The 25409-nt window shown below is 47.3% G+C and overlaps 1 protein-coding gene across 1 annotated transcript in view; it reads right to left on the bottom strand.

The window, feature by feature from the left end:
* Positions 1-25409, bottom strand: part of LOC115094435 (bifunctional purine biosynthesis protein PURH-like) — a 113179-nt gene that overhangs the window by 62210 nt on the left and 25560 nt on the right. Inside the window, exons 4-8 of the mRNA XM_029607488.1 lie at positions 21455-21521; positions 15541-15629; positions 10477-10628; positions 9157-9313; positions 6197-6322 (exon numbers count right to left, since the gene is read on the bottom strand). Coding sequence (XP_029463348.1) covers positions 6197-6322; positions 9157-9313; positions 10477-10628; positions 15541-15629; positions 21455-21521 — 591 coding nt within the window. The remainder of the gene's footprint in view (positions 1-6196; positions 6323-9156; positions 9314-10476; positions 10629-15540; positions 15630-21454; positions 21522-25409) is intronic.

The following is a 25409-nucleotide window of genomic DNA, read 5'->3' as shown; positions in this document are numbered from 1 at the left end:
GCTTTTGATTGAGCTTGGTCATGTGTAATCTCTGGTTGGTTTACTTGTGTGAGGTTGGCTACATAGCTGAAGAGGGCTTTGGCATCGAAAACAAGGTCGTGTATCTTCGCGGCGTAGTAGTCCCTCTTGGATCTTAGGGTGCTTGATTTGTATTGGTGCAGAGATGATTTGTAGATTGAAAGGGTGTTGGTTCCTGGGTTTTTGCGCCATTTAGCCTCCTTCCTTCCAGCAGATGGAGTCAGAGAAAAGCTTGAAGGGTGCTCTCTTATAGCCTGGAGCGCCCTCTGCATCCCTTCAGTATTGAGTATTTCAAAGCAAGAAGAAACCATGGAATGGATCAAGTAAACCAACCTTAAAACTAACTATGTACAAGAATGTTTTGGATTAGAAATTGTAGTGAGAACAAACTTGCAAAAGAAACCATTGGCAATACACGAACAGTTCTCATACTGTTAATCATTCGAGCAGATATTCAAATGTACTGTGTAGACGATCCCAAAACCCATATCTACTCTTAGGTGGGTGTCTGGACTGATCTGCGGTACTACAGGAATGAAAATTAGCAGGTAAGGAATAATTTTCTTTTCCCTGTACGTACCCGATCAGTCCAAACAGTGGGATTTAACAAAGCTTCCCTACGTAGGGTGGGCCCTGGATAGCCCTGCTCTAATGACCTGAGCGCCAAAGGAGCCAAAACCTGGTGTTTGGAGATTTAAGCGATAGCGACGTGCAAAGGTGTGCAACAATTTCCAGGTAGCTGCTCTGCATATGTCCTGCGGCGAGACTGCCTGGCTTTCTGCCCAGGAAGCTGCTTGAGCACGGAGCGAATGAGCCTTGATGCCCTCTGGAGGTGGCCGACCAGCACCAACGTACGCCGAAGAGATTGCTTCTTTTAACTAGTGAGTAATTGTGGTTTTAGAAGCCTTGTTCCCCCTTTTGGGTCCGCTCCACAGGACAAAGATGGTCCAATAAGCGGAATTCATTTGTAACCTCCCAATATCATAGAAATGACAGCAGAAGAAGACCAAACAGCCCATCCAGTCTGCCCAGCAAATTTTGCAGTTTTTTTTCTCATTCTTATCAGTTACTCCTGGCTTTTAGCAACCCTTTGGTTCTATTTCCCTTCCACCCCCACCATCAATGTAGAGAGCAATGTTGGAACTGCATCTAAGTGAAATATCTAGCCTAATTAGTTAGGGGTAGTAACCGCCGCAATAAACAAGCTACACCCATGCTTATTTGTTTACCCAGACTATGTAATTCAGTTCTTGTTGGTTGTTGTCTGTATATAGATTCACTTTTCTTCGAATTAGGACGCACTTGACAGAGTTGTCTAAGTTCTCTGGGATCCTCGTCAGGGAAGGATGGTAGTTCCACCGATTGATTCAAATGAAAGGCCGAGACCACCTTTGGCAGGAATCTGTGAAACGGAGGGAAGGCTCCCTGCACGACAAAGCTTGAAGCTCAGAGATCTGGCGGACAGAACAGATGGACACCAGGAAAACTGTCTTGAGTAAGGTCTTTGAGGGTACCTCTTCTCAGTGGCTCGAAAGGAGGATCACCTAGAATCCGAACTCCTTTAGAAACCGGACTATATCAGGATGTGACGAAAGAGGAGATCCACCCAGGTGACTGACAAGGGAACCAAGGGCTGCCACCTGAACCCTCAGGGAATTGTATGCCAACCCCTTCTCCAGGCCTCGCTGTAAGAAGGATAGTATCTGGACTACTGAAGTGCGACATGGAGATACACCTGTGGATTCCCACCAGGCCTCAAAGAGACTTTCCACACCTGCATGTAGGAGGTGGAAGTGGAAGTCTTCCTAGCCTTGAGGAAGGTCGAAATAACATCCTCCGGGTAGCCCAGTCTCCTCATCCTGCGCCTCTCAAAAGCCAGGCCGCAAGACAGAAGCGATCTGCCCGGCCGAAAAATACAGGACCCCGACACAGAAGGTTGGGAAGATGTCCCAGGCAGAGAGGTCCATTCACCGCAAGGTTGACTTGGTCATGAAGACAGTGGTTTGCAGACCTTTCTGGTGTCACTAAAATTACAGGACCTTGGTGAATCTCTATTCTTCGAAGTAACTTTCCCACCAGGGGCCATGGTAGGAACACAAAGTAGGAGGTTTCGCAGCCAAGGGAGGATTAGGGCATCCACTCCTTCTGCACCGTGCTCCCTTCGGCGACTGAAGCAGCACAGAGTCTTTGCGTTCTTTTGAGTGGCCATCAGATCCAGATGGGGAGTTCCCCACCGGGCGAAAAGGAGAGCCACTGCTTTCTCGGAGAGTTCCAACTCTCTGGGATCTGTGTGTTGACAGCTTAAGAAATCCACTTTGACACTGTCCACTCCTGCTATGTGGGACGCCGCTAGGCGGGAGAGGTGGAGTGCCACCCACGCCATTAACTTGTCCGTCTGAGAGACATAGCGGCTTTGTTCCTCCTTGACAGTTGATGTACGCTACTGTAGTGGCGCTGACTGAGAGTATCCTTATGGCTTGGTGATGAACTAGGGGGAAGAAATGCTTCAAAGCAAGACTAACCATTCTGGTTTTGAGACAATTGATCAGCCACGTCGCTTACACTGATGTCCATCGTTCCTGTGCCAACTGCATTTGACACACAGCTCCCCATCCAGAGAGGCTGGCATCTGTGGTGATCACCCACTGTGGGATTTCCAAGTCCACTCCCTGCAGCAAGTGATCCAGACTGAGCCACCAGCTCAGGCTCTCCTTGGCAACTTCCGGCAGTGGAAGGAGTGCTTGGAACTCCTGAGACACTGGCTTCCAGCGAAGGACGCAAATGCGCAAAGGCCCAAAGAACAAAATATATAGTTGAAGCCATCGAGCCCAGGACCTGGAGATAGTCCCATGCTGTGGGGAGTGAGGCAACGGAAGCGCTGTACCTGAGAGATAAGCAACCGAGCACGGTCCTGACGCAGGAAGACTTTGCCAAAATTGGTATCGAAGCTTGCTCCTAAGAAGTCGAGCATCTGAGAAGGAATAAGGCTGCTCTTGGCAAAATTGACAACCCATCCGAGAGAGTGGAGAAGCTGCAAGACGTCGACTGCCCGCTGGCAAAGCTCCAGGGACTTCACTCGAATGAGCCAGTCATACAGGTAGGGGTGGACTAGAATCTCCTCCCTCCATAGGGCTGCTGCCACCACCACGACCTTGGTGAAGATGCGGGGAGCGGTCGCTAGGCCGAAGGGTAGGGCCTGAAATTGAAAATGTTGACTGAGGATTTTGAAGCGAAGGAAGCGGTGATCTTCCTTGAGGATGTGGAGATAAGCCTCCGTCAAGTCCAAGGAGGCTAGGAATTCTTCGCGGTGCACCACCATTACGGAGTGTAACGTCTCCATCCTGAAACGTGGGATCCTGAGGACCCTGTTGACCATCTTGAGATCCAGGATTGGACGGAAGGAGTCTTCCTTTTTGGGGATGACGAAGTAGACTGAATAAAGGCCTAATCCTTGCTTCTTCGTGGGCACCGGGAGGATGGCACCTAAGCCCATGAGCTGGTTGAGCATCTGACGTACTACATGTTATTTCTTCACTGGGCCTCAGGGAGAGAAGAGAAGTCTGTCCAGCAAATTCTAAAAGCGTAGCTGTGCTGTAGAATATCCAGAACCCATCGGTCTGAGGTAATTTTGACCCACTCCTCATAAAAGAGGGAGAGACATCCCCCTATCCTGGGGGGGGGGGGGGGTGGTGTCGAAGAGTGGGCCAGCAATTCTTCATTGGAAAGAATTGGAAGAGGCCCCCTGAGGGAGGCTGTCTCAAGCTGGTCTTTGACCGCGAAAGGAATGAGACCAGGACTGCGACCGTGAGGAAGGAAGTCTTTGAGAGGCTGGTCTTTACTGTCGAAAACGCTGCTGACCCTGGAATCAGCTTCTAGAATTGAACGTCCTGGAGGTCAGAGGACGATCGATCCTCCGGCAGCTTATGCACCTTGTTCTCTTCCAGGGATTTGATGAGTTGTTCCATCTTCAAACAGTAATTTGCCTTTGAAGGTGAGAGATCCCAGCTGAGTCTGACAAAGAATCAGCCGACCAATTACGGAGCCAGAGGGGACGCCTGGCAGAGACTGCTGATATCATTGAACTGGCCAGGACGTGGAGTCAGTCATATAGCGCATCCGCTCCATAAGCTATTACCGCTTCCAGGCGTTCTGCCTGTTGCGCTTCCTCTTGTGGCAGGTCTTGAGCACAGAGCAGCTGTTGGACCATCTGAGACCTGCACGCTGCATTAAAGAGCTGCACACTATGGCTCTTACCCCCAAGGCTGATACCTCAAAAATCCTTTTAAGATAGACTTTGAGCTTCCGATCCTGGAGGTCTTTGATGGTAGCTCCACTCGTGACTGGGATTGGTAGTCCTTTTTGTGACCGCCGTTACTGACGCAACTACCTTGGGGACTTTGAGGAGTTCTAGGAATTCCTCTGGGAGAGGATAGAGCTTGTCTGTAGCCTTTTCTACTCTCAGACTAGACTCTGGTGAATCCCATTCTCTGGATAGCAATTGAAGGAGCATAGGATGAAATGGAAATGTTTTTGCTGGTGGACGCATTCCGGCAAGGACGGGATCCCCTTTTGTGGCCCCCGTACTGGTGCAAGGTGGATCCTGTGGAGCCTCAAAATCTAACTCTGGTAAGACATGGGGGATGAAAGGATCAACTTCATCCCTCTGAAACAGGCATAAAACCCTAGGGTCATCCCCTTCCATGTGCATGTGAGAAGTCAGATCATCCTGGACCGGCCCCAGAGCATCCTGGGGAGAAGGATCCGGATGGGGGACCAACCTGACTCAGGAGGATCCCTGAGGAGATGCAGTGGACCTCTGAGGAACTGCCACGGACCGCAGAGGATCTGTCAATCTAATCACCTTAGGAGGAGGGGGGCCTGAAGATGCATCCTGGCACTGTTCCAAACTGGCCAAATAAGCATTGTGCAAAAGAAGCACAAAATAAGCTGAAAAAAGGCTGGGGGTGGAGGTCCTGATGGAGGTCCTGCGTGAGGAAAGGCAAGAAGGTCCCCTGGCGTTGCCCCCTGGCCCGGGGGTTAACCGGAGTTAAAACCGGTGGGGGAAGGAGAAAAACCAGAGTCTGCATCCTCATTTGGCTGCCTAGGAGCGCCCAGCTCTGAAAACAAAATGGCCACCGTTCCCGCACTAGACGGGATCGGGGCCGCCCCCCCCCAGTGAGCAATCGTGTCTGGGAGCACAAAGCCGAATGTCCAGACGGCCTCGAGGGACCCTCCCCGCCAGGGAGGCACCTCAAACAAATGCCTTCGCAGGAGAGCTGTGTCCCGGGCTCTCTGCAGGCAGCACATTGCGCTGAGCGTGGCATGGGGGAAGGGAAAGTCTGGTAATAAATAAACACCCCCGGAGCCTGGCAGGAGTGGGTAAGAGAACCTCCGCTCAGAAAACGGCTTGGCTTTTTACAAAAAGCAGAGGAATGTCGCCTCTCTGCTAGCTCTGCCCTGAAGAAGGCGGCATCTCAGGGCAGTGTGCCATCGTGAGGGGGGGAGAGGTTGGACCACCAACATTCACCCCTGAAAGTCAGAGAAGCCTGAGAAGGAAAAAGTACAAAAAAACTCACCAAATCTACTCTGAAAAATGCCAGGTAATACTGCTACCAGTTCTGCCTGCAAGTTTGGAAGTGACAGAAGCCAGAGACCCTTTTTCTTTTTAAACTTGATCCATCCCGACAGTGAAAGAATTTAAGAAGGAATGCAAGAGAGAAATCTAAACTTCTATCCTGCTGTACCTGAAATGGGGAACCGCATGTTCTGCAACCTTCATCTGCTGGCGTCAGAGAAATACTGAAGGGACGTAGAGGGCGTTCCAGGCTATAAGAGAGCACCCTTCAAGCTTTTCTCTGACTCCATCTGCTGGAAGGGAGACACAACCCACTGTCTGGACTGATCCGGGTAAGTACAGGGAACTGGTTTGGTTTTGGTCACTTGAAAGGTTAAAATTGCAAGCCCTGCTGCCTTAAAAGAAACAGTTACCGTTTATGAAATCTGAGTTCTGCTGCACATAAGAAGCAGTGCTTGACAAAAGCATGGTTCCTTTAGAACAAAGTCAAAACCAACCTTCAAACCCAAGTTCTATCATGCACTGGACCACCAGAGAGCCACTTCAAAAAGGTCCTACAAAAAACTTTCTATAAGTCCCTCCCTCCCCATCCTACACACTCACCTGCAGGACTGACGTGTTTGAAGGAGGTTGCAGCAGGCAGACCCAAAGCCACCCTGAGCTCTTTTACCAGCTGCCAGGCATTGAGAGCATCACAGAGGTTGATAAAACCTGGAGAACCATTCAAAACTGGAAAAAAACAGAAAGGACATTTTATACCAGTAGCCCTCTTCCCATGTAAAAATCCAGTTAGAGGAAAGAACAAGTCAAGTAAAGAGTCATTAGCTACTCAAGATCCTCCCCAAATAAGAGGCAACCCTAACTGTGATTTGGAGGACACACCCACGATCCAGTTATGCAACCAAAATAATCTTCTGGCCGCCATAGCCAAAGCCATTACCCTAGAGAAGGTATGTACTAAATCATAAAGCGCATATGCCCCATAAGCCATGGCTGCCTCGATCTGTTCAGCCTTGTCTGAGTCCTCCCCCAACTTGGGCAGGCTCTCCTGCAACTGCTGCACCCAGCGGAGGCACGCACGCTGCATAAAAAACTAGAACAAATAGCAGTTCTCAAGCCCAAGGCAGAGACCTCAAAAGTCCGCTTGAGATTAATCTCCAATTTGTGATCCTGAATGTCTTCCAAAGCTGTGGAACCTAACACCGGGATAGTCGTTCGCTTGGTGACCACGGAAACCGCAGCATCCACCTTAGGGAGAGAGCAAAAGGTTCCAATGCCTTCTGTCAGATATTAGACTTAGACTTAAAAGAAGGTCTGAGCGCGTCGGGTACCTCGTTTTCACATGGAGACATTGAGGTCCGTCATTACGGCCATCTACAAAGGCGAATTTTTGAACTCTTTGGATCTGATGGAGGCTTACCTACACATAGGAATCCAAGTCATTGACACTGTTTCAAATGCCTGCTTAAGGATAGGATTAAAACTATCGTGTACATCCTTCAAGGCCGCTCCTCCCTCTATGGGGGATAGTCGTCCACTTGGAGATTGCATATGAAAGTGCATCCTTTGGAAAACGTAAATGCTCCCTCTCAACTGGATCCAGAAAGTACAGGTTTCCAAAACCAGACCTCCTTTGAAATTAGCCTCTGGGGTGCCCCACTGAAAAATCAATCAATTCTTGAACGGCCTCCATCACAGGGAAAAAACAAGAGGCTTTACAGAGAGAAAACAAAATGGGATTTTTCTTTGGCTCAGACATGGAATCTGCCCAGGTACTCCCAACATATTCAAGGTCTGGGAAATCAGGGCTGGCAGTTCATCTCTATGGAAGAACCATAGCATAGTCCTATACGGTTCTAATCCTAGTGGAATTTCTCCATCTAGAGTCAAGATCGGCCTCATCATCAGTACCATTCAGATCCCTATTGGGCAGATCTGCTCTGATCTCTGGGTACTCTGGCACTTAACAGTAAGTCCAAGTGAGGTTCCTACCTGCGACTCTGCGCTGGGAGCATTGGATGGGGCTGAGGACTGCACCTGAAAAAGGGATTGCAATCCCTGGAAATATTCTATCCAGGAAAATGTTGAAGGATCCATGCTAAAACCAGAAGGCACCTGAGGCATACCCACTGACAAACCAGTTAGGGGAGTTCCAATATCAGGCGCCCCACCTGATGCATCTTTACCCAGACCCACATCTGGCTGGGAAGAACCAGGCTTGGTGAACTAAGAGGAAGATAATTCTCTTTGAGCCTCCAAACAGCGCAGGCGCAAGTTAGCAGGTACTCCAGGCTGAGATGCCTGAATAGGACAGGCAGCGCAAAGGGAAAGGTGCTTAGGCTTCTTAGGTATAGGCACCATTAGGCTGACAGTACACCAAGTGGTAACTTGAGGCGTGCATCCAACTGTTTTTATTAATTTTTTTTTAGGCATCCAAAAGATCTAGGCATCCAACCTAGGCTTCCAAAAATGTAGACGTCCGAAAAAAACAAAAAAAAACAACACAAACGAAAACTTAGGCACACATCAAAACTCCCAACCTGTGCGCAGAAGTAAGCAGAACAGTCACTAAGGTGCTGCTTAACTTGGAAGCACAGAGGCCTGACTAGGTATCCAAAAACCAGACACCCAACCTGGATGCAGAAGCCAACAGACAATCCTAAAGATGGCAGCCTAACAGACAAAGCGTGCAAAAAGCAGTTGAGGCCAACCATGCGGCATGCAGCGAAAAGGCATTAGAGTGGGGCCTAGCCTATGGAGGCTGCTCACGTCCATTAATCTTCCATGGAGTGGAATGAACAAATATGGAGACTGGGGGGAAAGAGAAAGCCCGATACCAAACACACTATATATTCATACATTTTTTTTTTTTTTTAAATATACCTGAGCTCAGCCTTATCTGGCTGAGAACAGAGAGTGTCTGGCTGCAGGGGGAGACAGCATTTGCTGTCACTGCTGTGTTCAGCTTCCTGCACTCGCTGACTTTCAGCTGTTAAAAAGTTAAGGCCATGCCGGCTGAAAAACCAGCTACCAGCCCAAGGCACTCATCTAAAGGGGCCATGGAAATCACCTCAGGAATTCTCAACCAGGGTAGGGAGCATTTGGTATCACTACAGGACAGCGGGGCAAATTAATTTTCCTTATTTCTCCGTTTTAATTTGAAGATATCCCCATTGGGGATATGCACATCCACCATCTACTGGAGACAGAGAATACTGGCAGGCTGATGTCACTGCAGGAGTATATATACTGTAACATCAGTTTGCTCCTTCTCCATCTGCTAGTAGAGGTGCATAACCCACTGGTTCTGGATTCATCTGACTGAACGCTAAGAAACAAATACTTTAAAATTTATGATCCTCAAGATATACATACAAACTTAAGCAAAAAAAAATAAATAAAAAATCTTACACTCATTCTGACAGAACATGCTAAACATACCTGCCATTCAAAAACCAAGGGTCACAGTACCCTGTTTTGCGTCACTTGTGCCAATTCACCATTTTAACCACATTTCAAGGCAATGATAGTAGGGCCCCCATCCCCCATAACCATCTATTTACCTGTGAGGGGAAGTTTAGGTCTCTGGGTATAAAGCTGTGCAGGAACCTGATGAGGGTTCATCCCATAGCGTAGGGGAAGCTGAGATATCCCCTTGCTATATTCCTTCCTGAAGTAATCCGAAATGGCATTGTCATACTGAGCGGTGTGTGTAAACGCCTGAAACAAAAGGATATTTTTTTTTTGACGGAGGGGGGTAGGGAAGAGAAGGGGGTAAGGGCTTTAATATAAAATTATTTTCTTCTACCCGCCCCCCCCCCCCCCCCCCGGGCTTGTGCCAGATTTGCACCCAGAATCTATGCATTCAGCTTCTATGCCCCAAAAACTATGGAACAAGATACCACTATCCTTATACGTAGAGACGACACATTTTACCTTCAGGAAGAGAGAATTAAAGCTTGGCTATTAAGTATGGCCTTTCCCTAAATCCACTCAACAAAAGGCTCCCTTCTATCATTAGCTACTGGAACCGGAGCCTCTCCAGGCTTCCTTTACTCACCACTTCCTTTGCACTAGCTACCTGTCTTTTCTTCCTCCAATGCAACCGCACTAGATTATTTTTCCTTTGCCCTGGCTCTTTAAAGCACTTAGTAGTCCCTTAATGCTGCTACATCCTATCCTTCCCCACCTCTGCTCATATCTTATTCTCTCCTAAATATGTCCTCTTGTGTTTCCTTAAGATTACTGTAAACTGACCGTATGTAACAGGAATTTAACTATAAATTTGACTAATCTGTCTTGAGACCCAGTTTGATAAAGGCAGAATATCAAATATTTATACATAAATACTTTGGCAGTGTCTAGCTTTCCCTCACATATGTCCTTCTGCTGGACAGGAGTGCTGCAGAGATTGGCATCAGTAAACAAGGATAGCAGCTTCCCACATCAAGTGATAAAGTGGCCAGTTTGGATTGGGGAACACCGGCCAGCCATTTTCGTCATGGGATAGAGAGCCCCCAAGCCAGGTTTTCACCCTGCTCTGTAAAAATAGCCTCAGTCTCATAGAAAAGATTCCCCTATGTTCAAAATGTTTTTGCTGTGTCAGACATATGTATTACACACAACTCTAGAAAAAATGCTACTATGTCTGGGCTAAAAGTAAGAGAGATGGATGGCATGAGAATTTGTTAATTTCCCATTTCAACCTGTACAGAAACCTTGAAGGTCACTTGCTCTTTTAGTCATGAAGTTCCTAGGAACACAATGTGATACTCCATCTCATGATGCATGAATCCAGGACCCATGAAAGTTTCTGGAATAAAAAAAAAAGTGACATACAAGTAAAGCCTTCACAAGATCTACCCCAAGACTTTAGACAGTACCTTTAATGCCAGCTGTCTTCTAACTTCCAAGGACGAGTCTTTACTCTCAGAGCGCTCCATCTCAGCAGCCACAGAAGCATAGTCCTTCGGATCACACAGCACAGTGACACGAGCGTGGTTCTTAGCAGCTGCCCGCAGTAACGCGACGCCTCCTTTGGACAGAAGATGCAATACCACCATGAAATGGAAACACTCCAGTCCTGTCTGGTTTACCAGGAGCTGCCAAGTCTGATATTATGGTTCGTTTCTTAGCCAACCGTGCAAGTTTACGCAATAAAAGGAAATTGCCAATGATAAAAGAGAGGCTATAGTACAAGAGTAGGCAACTCCTGTCCTGGAGTACAACAAACCGGTCTAGTTATCAGGACATCCATAATGAATATGTATGGTATTTGCAGTATATGCAAATATACCTGAAGCATAGTCATTGTGAGGGCCTGAAAACAAGACCTGTTTCTGGCATTCCAGGACTGACGTTGCCTACCTCTGCTATAGCAAAACAGAACACTGCACTCATCTTCCCATACTAATATTTATGTTACACTCCTTGGAATAAAAAGTCACGGGCCGATACAGAAAACCGCAGGAGAGTGGGCAAGCGCCCAGGCCACTCCAGTAAATAAATGTAAATGAGGGCCCGGGGTCCCTAGCGCATCCTTTTTGTCAGAAACTGCAGCTGTCAACGGGTTTGACAGCCGACGCTCAATTTTTCCAGCGTCTGTTCTCGAGCCTGCAGACAGCCACAGGTTCGGAAAACGGATGCCGGCAAAATTGAGCGTCCATCTTCCAACCCGCAGGCAGATTTACACTTTTGGGGCCTCCTACTTAAAATCGCTATGATATTAAGTCGGAGGGTGGACAGAAAAGCTGTTTCTGCTTTTCTATACACTTTCCCGGTGCCGCCCGAAATTAATGCCTGCCTTTGGGCAGATGGTCCAGCTCATCCCTTTGAAAAAGGCGAAGGACCCGGGGATAAATCACCTTCCACCTGAGCCAGTGGAGCTCTGTCATCCAGGTCTGGGTCAACTAAGGGATCCTGGGGAGGCAGAGGGTTTGGAAGGGTAGGCTGAGAAACCATCCTTACCCGAGAGCCTGAGGAAACGTCTGGCAAAAGTCCCTCCCGAGGAAGTCCTGAATCTTGAGGAACTCCCACTGCTCCCTGGGACTCCTCCACTCAGGTGACCTTCAGTGGAGGAGGGACCAAAATCAAATCCGGCTGCTGCTGCTGCTGGCTCAGCTGAGCCAGATAGGCACTGTGCATCAATAAAATAATTTCTGTCGAAAATGGCCCGGGGAGGAAGGGGGGGGCAGGAGGATCCCCCCGAGGCGGGTCTACATCCGGAGGGTTAACCGGGGTAAGAACCGGAGGCGAGGGAGCCAGTCAGAGGCCAGAATCAGAGCTGAACTGCATCAGAGCAGTAGCCTGAGAATCCGTTCCCGCGTCAGACATGAACAGGGCCTGTCCTTAGACAACCAGACACGCTTTAGCTCGTGAAACGCACGTCCCTCCAGCCTCGAGGTGCCCTCTCCGCCGGGGAGGCACCCAGCGCAAAGACCTTCCCGCGAGAGCCGGAGGCCTGATTCTCCACATGAGGAGCATCGTGCTGAGCGCGGCATGGAGGTAAGAGAAAGTTCAAAAAATAAAACCTCTAGAGGCTGCCTGCAGCGGATAGAACAAGTCAATGCTGCTTCCAATACTCGACCCAAATAGTGCAGGTACGGGACCTGAACTGAGAGATACTTAAAAACTCCCCTTACTATTTTTTTTTTCCCCCCCCGTCAGAGGGATGTCGCGTCTGACCAAAAAGCTGCTCCTGAGGAAACACGGCCTCTCAGGCAGCGGGTTGGTAAAAAAATGGGGGAGAAGCTGGACCACCAGCTTACACCTCAGGCAGCAAGGAAGGAACAAGCTGAAATATAAATTACAACTTACCCCAACAACATAGATAGAAGAATAAAGAGACAGGCATGTCCCTGATAGGAGTCCTGCCTGCAAGCCCAGCCAGAGATATCTGATGCAGAGTCTCTTAAGGATTCTCAATTGCTATATATTATTAAATTTTTTTTTTAAAGATCCATCCAAGAAATTAACAAAGAGAAACGATGAAGAGATAAGTCACAGAACTATCCCTTCTAAGCTTAGTGGGGAAGCGTAGGTGCAACCCGCATCTGCTGGAGTCAGAGGAATACTGAGGGGATACAGAGGGGCGCACCTACTAATAAGGGACCGCCTTCTCAGTTTTTGCTCTGACTCCCATCTGCTGGAAGGGGGAGACAACCCACGGTCTGGACTGATCCTGGCACGTACAGGGAAATAGAGAATACAACTACCTCACATTCTATTAGGTTTGGGGGGGGGGGGGGGGGGGGTTGGATGCGCGTTTTGGACATGCTATTACCGCTTACTGAATAAGGGGTAAAGCTAGCGTGTTGAAAACGCGTGTCCAAATGCCGGCTAACCAGTGCGCTCCGTTGGAGCACACTACTGTATCAGCCTGAATGTCCTTTCCCCAGAGCCAGAAGCACTCAAATATCCTTAATTGTACTGGTGTAATTATTCTATAACTTGTTTCTGTACCTCAGCTATTTCCTATTCACCTTATGTATTAGGGTTTGTGTTATTAGGATGGGAATAATACAGAATGGAAATTGTTGATACGGCTGTTGTGTTTTCTGTAGTTTGACATGCTTCAGTCATGTATGTTAAATGTTTTTGTCTTTATTTTTTAAAGAACAGTTTTACATAAAAATATCACTCAAAGTCAATGACAGCAAGTCTTGAAGGGCTTTGTAAAATAAAGAATTTAAGCCATCAGGGCCTGGTGATTTATGAGGTTTCAGATCTTTAATAACCTGAAGAACCTCCTGCAGTGTAATCAGTTGGTTTAATCTGGATAATTGTGATGCAGTAAGTGTTGGCAACTAAGTCATTAAGAAACTCCTATTTACTAGATTAATAGGGACTTGACTGTATAATTGTTGATAGAAGGCTGTAAAGATAATCCCTATATCCAAGGTGGAGGTGGCAAAGGAACCGTCTGAACGTTTAATAGGACTAATAAGTTTAGAGTGGTTCCAGAGTTTTGTTAAGTTAGCTAACAAGCGTCAGGTTTGTTATTTATTTAGTGCTTTTTTATACCGGCATTCATGATTTACAATCATATGTCGGTTTACATGGAACCGGGGTACAACAACCTTAAACACAAACATAGCGAAGAGAAGTAATAGTTACATTGAAACAGGGGTGATAGAACCGGGGGAAGAAGATAAAGCAGTAGGTAACTCATGTTACCATGCAAGAATAATTTATGTTTAAAAAGAAACATTAACGGCTGCTTTTTGATGCAGCAAATCATTCAAAACACATTGGGCATTCCAAAATCTAAGTTTCCATTCATCTGAATTAAATTATTCTATTGTGATTTATAGAAAGCCATTTTCCTTTCAAGGTCTAGGACTTATGTCTTAAATTTTCTATAACTAAGCGGCACTGAAGAGAATATCCCCCCCTTAACATCTTTCGCTGTCTCCCAAAAAAGAACTGGGTCATATTTATGTTGTCCGTTCAAGGTTTCATATCTGTGCCATTGCTCCAATAAATACTGTTTAAAATCAGGTTCCATGTACAACCATTCTGGCATTCTCCATTGAAACAAAGAAGGGGACTCCATATCTTGTCCTATGGAACAAAATACCGGGCAATCATCTGAAATCACCAAGTTCCCTATCTCAGTTTTGTCCACTTCATTAAAGAGACTCAGATATTAAAAGATAGTCAATTTGCGATTTAACAAGGTGGGTCCTAGCATAATGGATATGATCCCGTTCGAAGGGGTGAACACGCCAAATATCCAACAAGGACAATGCACTACAGAGAAATTGATAACCTTTCCCTTTCCCCAAGCCATGGAGGGTAGAAACTGAACATTCATCCAATTGTGGGTCATGAACACAATTAAAATCCCCACCTAAGATTACTGGCACAGACCCTAATCCAGTAATATGAGTGACTAAAGTAGTAAAAAAGTTATGGTCATATTTGCTTGAGGCACAGATTGGGAAAACTAATTTTGGTGTCAAATAAAACCCCCCTAACTATGATAATATGACCTTCCTCATCCACCCACTGCTTCTCAAGTAAAAAGGAGACTGATTTACAGATTAAAATTGCCACGCCATTACGCTTGGAGAATCACCACCTGGGTGAAACCTTTCTGGTTTTTCAACTTAACATGCTCACTGTCAAGCATGTGAGTTTCCTGTAAGAACATAATATCCCCAGGATACCTATGGCAGTGAAAGTACTTTTTCCTCTTTCAATAAGGGATCCCAACCCCACGACGTTCCAAGTTGCAGAGGTTACTTTAGAACCCATAATAGATCACCAACCTACTACCTAACCTAGTCCCAAAAATGATTAAAAAAAAAAAAAAAGGCAACCAGCAAAGGCAATGAGCGTAGTACTGCAGAAATAATCCTAAAAAGCCAAAATGACTGGTAAAACGCCAAGTCTGGGTTTGAGTGTTAATATTTACATGATGCCCACATCACAGAAGAAAACCAAACCCAGAAAAAATTGAGCCACCCTCAGTAAAAGAAACAAGACAATAGGCAATATAGCAAGAAATATTATAACCCTCCCGGCAGTTACCCTGTCCTCTACTACGATGACCCTCAAATCCCATCCCACACTTAAAACCCTCCCCCACCAAAGCTCTCCATATACTCAATTTACCTCCCCTACCACCACTCCGCACTCTCCATAGCGAGAGCCGGAGACAAATGAATGTGATCAGGCACCAACCCCATTAATATAACAAGAAAAACAGTTAGATCGAGAGGAATAAACTATTGTGATAACTATGCACATTATAGCATAATAAATGTAAGTGACCAACATTAATAGCAAGTAAGCTAGACAAGATCTGCAGTATCTGTATACGGGGTATTGCAGTCAAACCTTTTTCCTTTTACACATTCTTATTTATTCTTTAATATTTAATCTCTTGTCCTTTCACACAGAACTGACAGTACAATCTGAGTAGAGGTTCTTGGATGACGTACCGATGTCAATTTGTTCCACTGCCTCGCTCACGGTCACAGTTGGTGACATCACCGTTTTCACAAAAGGATAGAGGTTACAAACCACAACTCTAATAAGAGAGAAAAAAGGGTGGGGGGGGGGGGGGGGAAGGAAAGAGAAGATGTATTTAGCCATTTAAGGTTAGACAAACTTGCCCCTCATCGCTATCCTTCATTAGATAGAAATGTCCAACAAAAAAAAAAAAAAAAAAAAAGCTACTGCTGGCAAACAGACTACAAAAAACAGCCAATGGGACAAGCACCCTATGTTCCACATTTGTCACCAGTATTCTAGTCTAATAATACTGTCACGGAAAAACTGACCGGAGCTACTCTGTATACTTGTGTATAAAAATCGAGAAGTTTTATGCCAAAAAATAAAATAAGAATCGGCATAAATTAGCTTGCTCGACTTATACACGCGTACTATATGTATGATGTGCACAGCCCGCCCACCCTGCCAACCCCACCAGACAAAGTCCGTGATGGTCCAAGCAGCAGGCCTGGGAGTGGGAGTTGCTCAGGCAACAGAGTCGCCTCCTGGCCATACAAACATCAAAGCGTTCTGGAGCTGGCTTAAAACATCCAATAGTTTTAGAACAGAAAGCAAAAGCATTAGTTAGCCAGGGTCCTTCAGGTCCCCCAGTGGGGTAGTTCCTGCTGTAGCTGTTTCAACATAATAAATAATCCCAACCGTACCAGAGCTCTCTCTCTCTGGCTTCAGTGCAAGATGGCTCACTGCACAGCATAAGAATATGTCATCTGAATAATAGTCTCAAAATATTCAGCACGAGAGCTCCCCTTTAAAGGCCAAACTAAAGCAAAACATGCACACATGATTAAGAATCAGGAACGTGACAAGCATCTTGCTTCAGGTCACAGGGTACTCAAATCAAAGTCTCGACTGCAGAGCTCATGTTCACAGTAAATATCCTGAAAATCAGAGTGGCGGGGGAAGATACTCCATGACTGGCTTGAGAAAATTTTACTCTGCACTACCAGGCCCAAATGATACACATCCCTATTCTCAAATGAGAAAAAGAGCACACCTTACGGTAACCAGCCCATAAACAATGCAAGCATTCTCGTTAGGCTACTTCGTTGGACAAGGAAATCAGTGCAGAGTATATATATACAGATAGCATCAGTCCCTACAGAGTCTAGTATCTTATCCCATTGAGTTATGCAGTCTTTAGCTCAGTTCTCTTTATACCACATATCACTGCAGCCTTTGAGAACTTGTTCATCTTTCAAATCACCTGCTTTCTGTACAATTGTCAGGCTGTCAATTCTAACCATTTATCATCTATTTAACTGTTTAGGAACAGTCCAACCATACCACTGCAACTATGAATTCTAAAAATGTACAAGTAGGATAAAACAGAATGGCTACACCAACCTGCTAGCAGAGTTTCTTCATGCAGAAAGAAGAAAATTCAGGTATAGGGGTATAGTGCTAAAATCTCACCTTGAGCTTTATCAGGAAGGAAGGTATAAAATCTGATTTCCTAGCGAGGAGCCAGATAGATTCAGGACCAATGGGTTACGCTTCCCTGCCAGCAGATGGAAACGGAGCAAGATTGCACCCTACACATATCCCTGCAGTCACCTCAGCCCTCCAGTTTTCTCCATCTCTAGCAGTTGGTGGATATACCTCTCCCCAAGGGGGGGATTGCTGTACTTTTTGGAAGGAGAATTTCTGCATTTAAATTGGAGAAAGATTTAAGTGCTGCTCTCCTGTGGTGATGCCTAGGAGTCCTTCCCCTAGATGAGAATTCCTGAGAACCCTCAGGAGGTGTGGCTTGGTCCAGTAGCCGGGTCCAGGTGTGGACTTTGCTGCTTGGGAAACTGAAAGGCAGTGGGCGCAGGAAGCCTAAACGCGTCTGTGATGGCCAAAGCCTTCTCCTCCCGCAGCCGGAGACAGTCTCTGTACTCAGCCAGTAAGCACTAAGCCCAGGTAAGATTAAAAAAAAAAAAAAAAAAAAAAAGAAGAAGAGGAGGGGGGGGGGGGGGGGGATTTACCTCTTGGTTCAGAGACTGAGGTGTTTCAGTAAGACTTTCTCTCGTCTCCTTGCTTGGCACGCCGTACCAATGTCATTCCCGATCCCATCGAGGTAAGGGGAGGTGGGCTTACAAGCGAGTTGAGCGGCCCCTCAGTGGGCTAGGCCCTGCTTTTAGGCTTGGTAGGCCGCGGTGGCATCTTGCACACATCTTTGTGCATGCCGTGTTGCCCTCCATAGAATGTTGGCGCACGCAGTGTGTCTGCTCTGTGCATTTACACGCATAACCTAGTAAGCACAGGGTACAGGAAAAGCTGGGTGCACGGGCTGTGCGTGTGCCTCGCCATGTCCTGCCTAGACACTCAAAATCTGGGTGCATACGTTTTTAAGCGCAAGCTGAGAGAGAGTGCACAGTTACCACCACCAATGGCGCCGGCAGCCAAGAAACAAGCACCTTTCTCTCTGCGCTGCTGGTCATATTAGGGCTTCACAGTCTGACCCGGATTCCAACTTATGTCAGCACTGTGAGGAAGTCCAATGAGAGCTGGCCTCCCGGGACTTTGCTAAGCCCGGCTCCTCCCATTTGGAGGATGGGTTAGCCACAGACTTAACTGGAAGTACCTCGGATCAGAGTACTACCTTGATTAGGTCATCCATGGGACAGGGAAATTCAGCGGCACCTACCCCAGTACCTCCTGGGCTAGGCATGAACCTGGCTGCCTTCTCTTGGGTGGAATTTCTTCAAGGCCTACAAGCCTTTGTACAGGCGCAATCTACTACCCTGCTTGCCCCTGCCTGGACGGAACCTCAGCCGGTAAGTCCTCCCTCTCCCAGTCTTATCGGTTGACCTTGAAGCATGCCTCACCTTACCAAGCAAAAAATCATAGTGACATAATATATTGTAATCTTTATTAATTTATCCAACAATATTCTAAAGAACACCCTTCTTTTAAAATTTCTGCATTACAAACAAACCCTCAGCAAGGAATACCAACCTAAAAATCCCAACCCATACTTACAAACCATTCATACTTCCTTTCACACATCTATTCTCTAAAAACATTTCTCAAATCTTTTTCCTATATTGAAGTTTTACAGATATTTTTCTCTCTTCCACACCAGTTTCTCAGAAGCAGAAAAAGATTATTTTTATGCTATAAGTTTTCATTACTACCAACAATCACATCCTCTTTCTTCTGTAAACACTTGTGATATTTTTATACTCTTCATCCTCCAGATCTTTCTATATCTTCTTCATCCTCCCAACATGTTTCGCCTTTCCAGAGGCTTCTTCAGGAGTGGCCTTAAAGGATGCACACGATAGCTGGATGGAGTCCATCCTTAAACAAGCCTTTGACGCAGTAGCAATGACTTCGCAGATTGCTGCTTGTTGTGCCCTGGTAGCCCGTTTGTGTTTACTCCTCTCTCAGGAGGTGGATGACTCGGGGGTGAGTTCCAGAGTGGTTACGGAACTCGCCACCACCATTTTGGCAGATGCAAGCTCAGATCTAGTCCCTACTCAGCCAGAAGACAGCTATGGCTGCAGAATTAGTCAGCAGACGCAACCTCCAAGGCCAATCTTACAAAGATGCCCTTTAAAGGATCACTCCTTTTTGGAAGCGAATTGCAAAAGCTGGCCAGTAAATGGGGCGAAACTCCAGTTTCCTGGCTACCGGAAGATAAGACGAAACAGTTACAATGCCCCTTGCTCATGAGGGGCCAGTGCAGAGGTTCCTAATACTTTCGCCCCTGCAGAAACTCCACATTTCAGAGATCTTGACCCTTTGGGAGGCCTCGGTCCTTTCGTAGTCGACAGCCCAAGAGAGGGGCAGTTGCGGGTTCAGGCTCATCCTGGACCTTGTGGGATTCCTGGTTGTTGGGAGGGAGCAATTGGGATTCCTGGAGGTGGTGGGGGGGTGGGTACCCTCGTGTTCACAGACTCTAATCTAATAACCTTGGAGGGAGGAGGCTGGGTCCATCCTCGCTAAACAGGCATTATGTAGTAAGAGAATAAACTCTGCCGAGAAAGGCTGTGGGGGAGGGGTCCCGCGGGTGAGTCCACAGGCAACTGCCCTGATGGTGTTTCATTATCTGGGTGAATCGCAGGACTCAGGACCAGCGGAGAAAGTGGAAATCCACAGTCTGCAGCTAAATCTGGCTGCGGTGCAGGCAGTGCAGGATACAAAATGGCCACCGTTCCTGTGTTGGACGGAAACTGGGCCGATCTCCCTGAGGTGGAGCGCACTCAAGCACATAGGCCTTCACGGGAGAGCCATGATCTGGGCTCTCCACAGGCACTACATCACGCCGGGCATGGCATCGGAGGGGGAAGAGAGATCCGCACAAAAATCACCCCCCCCCCCCCCCCGGAGACTGACAGCAGCCACAAGGTAAACCTGTGCTAGCAGAGTAAACAAATGACCAAGTGAAAGAGACAGAGGGATGGCGCCTCTCTGTCAGGGCTGCTCTGAGGAAACAGTCTTCTCAGAGCAGCAGGTCATTGTAGAGGAGAGGTTGGACCACCAATGTGCACCCCAGCCAGATAATAAGCTATTGAGAGGACTCCTGTAACATAAAAAAACTACAGAACTTACCCAAATGTGAAAAGACAGACAAAGTACCAAAAGTCCTGTCTGCAAGTTTCAAAATAATTGAGAACTAAAAAAACAATTAAGGCAAGTTCTTCCACAGATAGCAAATGTTGCTTACCTGTAACAGGTGTTCTCACAGGACAGCAGGATGTTAGTCCTCACATATGGGTGACATCATCAGGATGGAGCCCAATCACAGAAAACTTCTATCAAAGTTTCCAGAACTTTGACTGGCCCTTACTGGGCATGCCCAGCATGGCACTAACCCTGCAGCCAGCAGGGGTCCCCCTTCAGTCTTATTTGATAGCTACAGGCAGTGCCGAAAAATAAAAACAAAACGTTATGAACCCAACACCGTGGGGCGGGTTTCGTGAGGACTAACATCCTGCTGTCCTGTGAGAACACCTGTTACAGGTAAGCAACATTTTTTTTTTTAAACTGATCTACCCAAAGAGAAGTAGATAAAGAAATCAAACAAAAGTACAGGGGAACCGCAGGTGCCACTTTCATCTGGAGTCAGAGTAATACTGAAGGAACACAAAGGGTGCTCCATTCTATTAGGGGCCGTCCTTACAATTTTGCTCTGACTCCATCTGCTGGAAGGGGGACACAACCCACTGTCTGGACTGATCTGGGTATGTACAGAGAATATCACTTCTTTCATAAGGCTGGGTAGGTGGGCTTCAAAATATCCCTGGGAACAATCAGTTTGCACTCCCACAAACAAAGCACACAGTCAAGGCTTTGATGAATCTGGCTTTTAGTAATGTTAAGTATGATGCTGGTCTGTTTCATAGAAGTTTTTTGTTTTGTTTATATAAAGAAAGTACGCATGCTCAAGGACTATGATGGCTTGTTGTCATCCTAAGTGAATGACACCACCCTTCCCCAACTGGATGTTTCAGAACCCAATGGACTGCATGCTCCTATGAGGGATAGGGGGCACCTACTGAATGCTGTAGTAGCAGAAAAGAAATCTGCATGCCCCCTGTACCTGGAGCATGGGACAAGTCTTGCCAACATTGCTGCTGCTATTCTAAAATGGTACCCCAGCAGCAGGAAGCTCTTGTCCCCATGAGCACGTAAAAATTATGCAGTCGTCAAGGAATTACATCCAACTTGTTAGATAAACTACCTCACATGGAATATGAGTTTCCGCCTACAATTCTGAACCAAAGCATTAGATCATCACTGTACAAAACTCCAAGAAGTCCTTGCCACAAGCTAAGGCTGCACATTAAAATCACCCTCTGCTTCAGCAGGAGTTTACCAGGATAACCTAGGACCTGAAATAACCAGCATTACCTCACAAAGCTGAATCCAAGCCTATCCATGTCTGCTTTGTCCTCAGGCTGGTTACGAGCCAGGATTCCTATTAACATATAAGAAAGATTTGCATGTCATAAAATTAAAGTTACCTACTTTATTTCATAATTACTAAGCTTGTGGGAGGACACGCACAGCACATTTAAGGGCACTGCAAAGGATCAGCACACTTCTCTCGGGGTGGACAACAGATGCATAAAGGAAGAGCTTCCAGGCTCGGGCACTATCAGCGCACACTCAGGGCTTGCCAATGGGTGGGTGGGGGCAATTGCTTTGGAGTTTGTATAAACATCTATTGACAGCATTTCTGTAATTCCATTTTTATTTGTTGACAGATTTACTATGTTGTTACTATTCTAATTTCTCATGTTTTCATTTATATATTGGAGAAAATTACTTACCAGATTTTTAATTTTCCTTAGTGTAGACAGATGGATTCAGGGCCAATGGGTATAGTGTACTCTGATAGCAGTTGGAGACTGATCAGATTTCAATCTGACGTCAGTCTACACATACCCGTGCAGGAAGTGCAGCTCTTTAGTAATTTTCCTCAAAGCAATTATGGATATGTGTGTGTTTTATTAATCTGGCTAACTTGGACTGGTTGAACTGATTTCCAACTGGAGACCTCCAGTGCACTCAACCGAAAGACTGACACCCGGCAACTATGGGTGTCGTAAAATAGGGGTAAAGTCTAGCTTACCAGTGCTTTCTTGATCTCGGGGATTGTCACCCGAGGTTTCAGGGTTTTGGTGCAGCCGTGGGTGGGATGCTGAGTCCATCTGTCTACACTAAGGAAAACGAAATTATCAGGTAAGTAATTTCTCCAATTCCTATCGTGTAGCAGATGGACTCAGGACCAATGGGATGTACAAAAGCTACTCCCAAACCAGGTGGGAGGCTGCCCATGGCCCACTTAGTGCTGCCCTTGCAAATGCTGTGTCCTCCCGGGCCTGAACCTCAAGAAGGTATGAATGGAAGAACACGTCGCCACCCAACAGATCTCAGCGGGCGACAGCATCCTGGTTTCCGCCCAGGTCACTGCCTGGGCCCTTGTGGAATGGGCCTTGACTTGTAGAGGTGGAGCCTTGCCTGTCTCTAGGTAGGTCGCCTTAATTACTTCTTTGATCCAGGGGCTATGGTTGCCTGCGAGGCCGCTTCCCCTTGTTTCTTCCTGCTGTGAAGACAAATAGGTGGTCCGTTTTTCGTACGGATTCAGACCTTTCTAGATATTGGACTTGGAGTCTGCCGACGTTAAGATGGCACAAGTGAGATTCTTCAGAGCCCTTATGCTTGTCTGGAGATGGCAGCTAGATGGTTTGGTTTAGATGGAGGAAGGAGGGGACCATGCGTAGCTATATGGATCCCTGTGTGAACCTGAGGAACGGTTCTCAGCAGGATAGTGCTTGAAGTTTGGAGATGAGGCGGGCCAAACATATTGACACTAGGAATGCTGTCTTCAAGGTTAGGAGTCGTAGGGACAGATCTGAAGGAGGCTCCTGCTAGGAAGCCTAAACCTAGATTGAGATTCCATAGGGGCACCGGCCCCTTTAGTGGTGGTCTGATTTGCTTGACCCCTCTCAGGAAGCGGGAAATGTAGACTGATGCCGTCAACTCTGGCTCTGAAGCAGGACAGTGCAGCCACCTGAACCTTGATTGAGTTGAGACAACCTCTTCAAAACCGTCCTTCAGGAATTCCAGGACCATGGGAATTTTGACTGTTCGCAGAAGGATGATGCGTTCCTCACACCAGGCTTCGAATATTCTCCATATTCGTATGTAAGTTAGAGCTGCAGAAAACTTGCGTGCTCGGAGCAAGGTGTCAATCACTGCCCCAGAGTATCCGCTCTTCTTCAGGCGAGTCCTCTCAATGGCCAGAGAATAGTTGGGTATTCGTGGGGGGAAAATCGGTCCTTGCTGGAGCAGGTCCCTGGGTTGAAGTAGACACAGATGGTTCCCCCCGCCAGAAGTCTTCGCATTTCTGTGTACCATGGCCTTCTTGGCCAGTCCAGGGCCACTAGAAATACTGGCCCCCTGTGGTGTTCTATCTTGCGGATGATTCCGCCCAGTAGTGGCCATGGGGGAAAAAAAGTGTACAGCAGGTCTTCACGAGGGCATCGATTCCCTGGGATTGTGGATCTTGTACGTGGCTGAAGAACTTGGAACTTGGGCGTTGGACCCGGTTGCCAGAAGATCATGGCTGGGGTTCCCCAGCGGTTTACTATCAACTGGAAGGCTGGGTTCGACAGCCTCCATTCCCCTGGGTCTAGACTCTCTCTCTGCTGAGGTAATCCACAATGACGTTGTCTTTTCCTGCAATGTGGGTGGCTGAGATCCCTTGTAGGTTTTCTTCCTCCCATGCCATTAGTGGCTCTATTTCCAGGGAAACCTGTTGGCTTTTGGTTCCTCCCTGGCGGTTGATGTAGGCAACTGTCGTCGCATTGTCTGACAGATTCGCCCTGGAGTCTGTGACTGAATCGTAGGCCGGCTAGTCTGACTGCTCGGGCTTCTAGTCTGTTTATGTTCCATCCAGACTCTTCCTTGTCCCATTGCCCCTGGGCAGTCAGTTCCTGGCAGTGGGATCCCCACCCTCGCAGACTCTCATCCGTGATGAGCAAGACCCAAATCAGTGGGGACAGTCTTACTCCCTTGCTCAGATGGTCTTGTAGCCACCAATGGAGTTTGGTCCGAACCTCTGACGGTAGCTGGAGGCAAACTGAGTGCTTCTGGGGCATCGGGTCCCATCGTGATAGTATGGAGCATTGTAGTAGTCGCATGTGGACCCTTGCCCATGGGCTGACTTCAGGGGTCGATGTCATGAGGCAGAGGACTTGGAGGTAGTCCCACACCTTGGGGCGAGCACAGTTCAACAGTTCACAACTGGTCCATCAATTTTCTCCTCCTTGTAGGGAGAAAGATATTATTGTCTTGTTTGGTGTCGAACTGGACTCCCAGGTACTCTAGCGATTGGGAGGGCTGCAGGCAGCTCTTGGTTGTGTTGACGAGCCACTCGAGATTCTGCAGTAGATTCTAGACTTTGGTGGTCACCTGATAACTTTCCTCTGAAGATTTTGGTGAAAGACCGAGAGAGGCAGTAGCTAGTCCGAAGGGTAGCACCCGGAACTGGAAATGATGGTCCAATAATCGCAAAGTGTAGCAAGCGCTGATGGTAGTGATGGGCCGGGATGTGGAGATAGGCTTTTGACCAATCCAGAGAAGTCAGGAATTCTCCCGGTTGTACTGCCCTTATGACAGAGCGTAGGGTTTCCATGCGGAAGTGCGGTACCCTCAGGTAGCGGTTGACGGTCTAGATGTCCAGGATGGGCCAGAACTTTCCCTCCTTCTTGGGAGCGATAAAATAGATGGAATAGTGACCAGTATTTTGTTGGTGCGTGGGCTCAGAGGTTATCGCCTTTAGGCTAAGTGGTTTCCACTGCCGTCCTCTTGGAGGGGGAGTGGCACAGTGATCTCGCAAATTTGTCTGGAGGAATGCTGTGGAAGTCCAGGTAGTATCCCTCTTAAATGATGGTAAGAACCCACGTGTCTAACATTATCTCGACCCATCTTTGGTAGAAGAGGGTAAGTCTGCCCCCTATGACTTCTTCCTGTGGATGGGTCTGTTGATTCTCATTGTGGGGTGCAGCTGGGACCTGTACCCGAGCCAGCTCCCATCTTGTTGTGTCTGTTCCAAAAAGGCTAACCCCTGCCTGCGGGACAAGGGGGAGAAGAGCACAAATGGAGAATATTGCTGGTTTCTTTTGTTCCTGTCCTCCAGTAGCTGAGGTACTGGGAATTCGCCCCATTTATCGGCGAACGTCTCCAGGTCGCTTCCGAACAGGAGGGATCCTTTAAAGGGCACTCCCGTGAGATTAGTCTTGGAGGTTGCGTCGGCTGACCAATTTCGGAGCCATAGCTGCCTTCTGGCTGCCACTAT

The sequence above is a fragment of the Rhinatrema bivittatum genome, chromosome 6 (assembly GCF_901001135.1).
Source record: "Rhinatrema bivittatum chromosome 6, aRhiBiv1.1, whole genome shotgun sequence".
Taxonomy (NCBI): Eukaryota; Metazoa; Chordata; class Amphibia; order Gymnophiona; family Rhinatrematidae; genus Rhinatrema; species Rhinatrema bivittatum.
This window is presented reverse-complemented; position numbering and strand designations above follow the sequence as displayed.